The sequence below is a fragment of the Tupaia chinensis genome, unplaced genomic scaffold, assembly GCF_000334495.1.
Source record: "Tupaia chinensis unplaced genomic scaffold, TupChi_1.0 Scaffold000067_1, whole genome shotgun sequence".
In the NCBI taxonomy this organism is placed as follows: domain Eukaryota; kingdom Metazoa; phylum Chordata; class Mammalia; order Scandentia; family Tupaiidae; genus Tupaia; species Tupaia belangeri.
In genome coordinates, this window is record NW_006159526.1 from 2,913,216 (window position 1) to 2,916,778 (window position 3,563).

A 3,563-nucleotide genomic window follows, 5' to 3' on the forward strand; every position below is an offset into this window, starting at 1 on the left:
CACATCAGGAGTGGAGCGCGCAGCCGCAGCCGCAGCCAGAGCCAGAGCCAGAGCCAGTCGCCATCGCCCCCAAGGGAGAAGCTGACCAGGCCGGCAGCGTCCCCTGCTGTGGGCGAGAAGCTGAAAAAGTGAGCGGGGCTGGATCCGGAAGAGGGTCGTCAGTCCAAGTGGGAGGGGGGGGCTCCATTGTTGCTTTTGGGAGTCTGAGGTGGACACAGCTGTGTCCTGGAGGACCTGCGGGTATGTCCTTGTCTTGGGTCAGAGGGGAACATGGTTCTGTCGGGTTGTGAACCTGTCCTGAGAGGTTGCTGTCTGGGGAGGCTGAGGCACAGCTGCCCTCTCTCCCTGCCCTCTCTCCCCCATCCATACCCTTTTGTCCCACTCCCACACAGGACCGAGCCTGCCGCTGGTAAAGAGACAGGAGCTGCCAAAGTCAGTAAGAATTTGGAACTCACCCGTCTAATTCCCGCCAGCAGCAGTGCCCGAGAGCTGGGCCCGGTGGGCCTGCAGGGGGGCCCGGGTGGGCCAGGAAATCCAGCCCCCAGGATTGAGGGGGTGGGGGGCCTGCCCCCGTGGGAACCATGTCCCCCTCCCACCCTTATTGGACATCGAGGCTGTCCCTGAGCCTCCCAGAAGCCTCATGGCAGGTGCCCACAGCCTGCCTGTCTGCCCATGTGACCCTGCAAGTCCCAGGCTCTTGGATGAGGTGGTTGTGGGAGCTCCAGGACACCCACCCCCCTCCTGTCTCTTTTCCTCTTCCCCAGCCCAAGCTGACGCCACAGGAGAAGCTGAAGCTAAGGATGCAGAAGGCTCTGAACAGGCAGTGTATGTCTCCGTCATCCCTCCAGCTCTTCTCTGTCATCCCCAGCCAGAGGGGGCCTGCCCTTTCCTGGAGGCACCGTGGGAAGGGGTGGGATTACAGGAGCTTTGCTGCTGCCATGCATGCGCAGGGCCTAGGCAGTCTGGGTGACCTCCCTGAGCTCAGCCTCAGCCAGCACATTTCCTCCTCCCCGCAGTCAAGGCGGATAAGAAGGCAGCTCAGGAAAAGATGATACAGCAGGAGCATGAGCGCCAGGTGAGGGTGGGAAGTGATGGGGTGGGGCTTGGGCAGGTGCTGGCCGACACCCTCACAGCCTGGTCATCTCCACTGCAGGAGCGGGAAGATGAGCTTCGAGCCATGGCCCGCAAGATCCGGATGAAGTAAGACACTCCCTGTATCAGACCACAGCCTCAGCCACTGGCCTTCCCACTGCTAGCTCCTAGCCAGAGCTCTGAGGGCTCGCCCAGCCAGCTAATGGATCCTCTCCTTATGCACATGCACCTACATGCACTTAGTTCCCGCCACTGTGCTGGCCTCCCAGCTCACGTCCTTTGCTGTGTTCTCAGACTGGCAAACTCTTCCTACCTGGGGGCCAGCTGAGCACACGGGCCGGGCCGGGCTGTGACCAGAACCGGTGGAACAGCTAGCCCTCCCTTGGGTTTGCTCAGCAAAGGCCTGGCCAGGCATACTGGAAGTCTGGTCCAACACTCCTGGCCAGCATCCCTCTCAGAGCCTCCAAGTGGGCTTAGCATGGACTGCCCCTAGGCTTACCGTCCTGTTCAGAGCACCTGCCTCTTGAGTTGGTGATCCCAGCGAGATGCTCACCCCTCCCCTGGTTGCCTCCCCCTTCCCCCCGCAGGGAGCGGGAACGTCGAGAGAAGGAGAGAGAGGAATGGGAACGCCAGTACAGCCGGCAGAGCCGCTCGCCTTCGCCCTCGCCCCGATACAGTGAGTGGCCTGGTGGGGGCTTGTGGGAGCTCGGGCAGGAAGAGGGTTGCTAAAAGCTACCACACGTTTCTAGGTTAGCCTTCAGTAAGACAGCCCGCATCCTCGGTAGTATAGGTGGTAGCAGGAACTAGGAAAAAAGGCCCTTTCCAGCATAGGCTGTGGGCCAAGAGCTGCTGGTTGCGGCCACCAGACTCACTGGAAGGAAGCCTTGGTGTCACTCCAGTTAGCCTGACCTCGAGGACCCCACTGCAGGGTCAGGGCCAGCCCCTGCGCATCACTTTGTCTTGATCTCCCCTTTCTGTTCCAGGTCGAGAATACAGCTCTTCCCGAAGGTAAGGAAGGCCGCCCAGCAAAGGCCATCCTCCAACTCCCTGGGAAATGGCATCTGTGCTTCCTTTCCTTGGTGGGAGACCCTGGCCCCAATTCCTCCATCCCCACCCAGTATCCCTCACAGCTTTGTCTCATCACTGAAGCCCACTTTCCATCTCATCCTGATGGGCTCCTCCCTTCTTTCTCTCTCCAGGCGTTCAAGGTCCCGCTCCAGAAGTCCCCATTACCGACATTAGGCCGAGGAGTTGGGGGCTGGGGGAAAGGGGTGGGAACGGGGCTTAAGCTGTGATCTGGTTTTCTCTCTAGTTAAATAAACCGAACATTATTTAATTCCCTTCACCAGACTTCAGCGTCATCTGTGGTTGGTGCAGGACTCAAAGCCCCTTGCTCACCAGCCAGCAGGCCAGGGAGCTTGCTGGGCTGACAGGCCCAGTGCCGGTGCAGCTTATGTGGAAGGACCTGTCCTAGACCACATGGCAACCCAGTAATCAAACTCTTCCTCCAGCCCAGGGGAGGAGGGCAGACAGGCTACAGTGGCTGTGTGGCCTGCTCAGAGGCAGGGTCACACTCTGGTGGGAAGAGGACCCAGGTCAGCCTGTAGTTGTGGACATGAGGTGCCGGCTGGGCCCAGCCTGTGGAGGATGGGCTGGGACTCAGAGCGCCCAGGGGCCTCCAGCAACAGGTCCAGGCCTCTCCCCGCCCTCGCCTCGGCCCCTGCCCTGGCCTCGCCCACACCAGGAACCGGGAGCACGGCTTTTTGTGCCAGTCCTGCTGTGCCCCAGGCACTGGGGGCTGGCCTTTCCCCTCACCCCCTCACTCCAAACCGGTCTGTCGAGCTGTCCACCCCCAGCAGGGGAAACCTCTCGCCCCACCTCAGCCACCCTAAAAAAGCCAGAGTCCACAGACGCCTGTGTAAATGGGGGGCCACAGGATTTACTTGCACAAGGGGGCAAGGACAGGGAGGTGGAATGAGTTGACAGTGGGACCAGGGACACCATAAGACAGGCACTCCCGTGTTCAGGCCTCCCCACCCACCTCTGGGTGCTTCTGCCTCAGGTGTTTGTCCAGCGTGGCACGCAGGCCAAAGGGCACACAGCAGTGGGGACACTCGAAGCGGGTGCTGCCAGGCCCCAGGCCGTGCATGCGGCGGTGGCGGTTGAGCTTGCTGCTCTGGGCACAGGAGTAGGAGCACAGCTCGCAGGTGTAGGGCCGCTCGCCCGTGTGTGAGCGCCGGTGCACGGTCAGGTTGCTGCTGTTGGTAAAGTGCTTCCCACAGAACTCACAGCTGCCCCCGGGCCCACGGCTCTTGCCCACTGACTTGGGTAGCTTCTTGGGCGACGTCTTCTGGCTCTTTGCAGGATCAGTTCTTTGCTCCTTGGTGTTGGTTGCCCAGCCATCCCCAGTGGGGCCTGCCTGAGCCCCACTGCCAGGAGCCCCAGGTTCCTGGACACCTGCAGTGGCAGCC

At 61.4% G+C, this 3,563-nt stretch overlaps 1 protein-coding gene across 1 annotated transcript; it reads left to right on the top strand.

Moving 5' to 3' along the window:
• The first annotated feature begins 6 nt into the window (after window positions 1–6).
• On the top strand, window positions 7–2,437 carry LOC106733514 (CLK4-associating serine/arginine rich protein-like). The gene is made up of 8 exons (XM_014582999.2): window positions 7–128; window positions 393–432; window positions 765–825; window positions 1,017–1,075; window positions 1,154–1,200; window positions 1,656–1,768; window positions 2,076–2,100; window positions 2,292–2,437. The coding sequence occupies exons 3-8, from the start codon at window positions 801–803 to the stop codon at window positions 2,332–2,334; spliced, it is 312 nt and encodes a 103-aa protein (XP_014438485.1). The 5' UTR covers window positions 7–128; window positions 393–432; window positions 765–800; the 3' UTR covers window positions 2,335–2,437.
• Window positions 2,438–3,563: the final 1,126 nt, after the last annotated feature.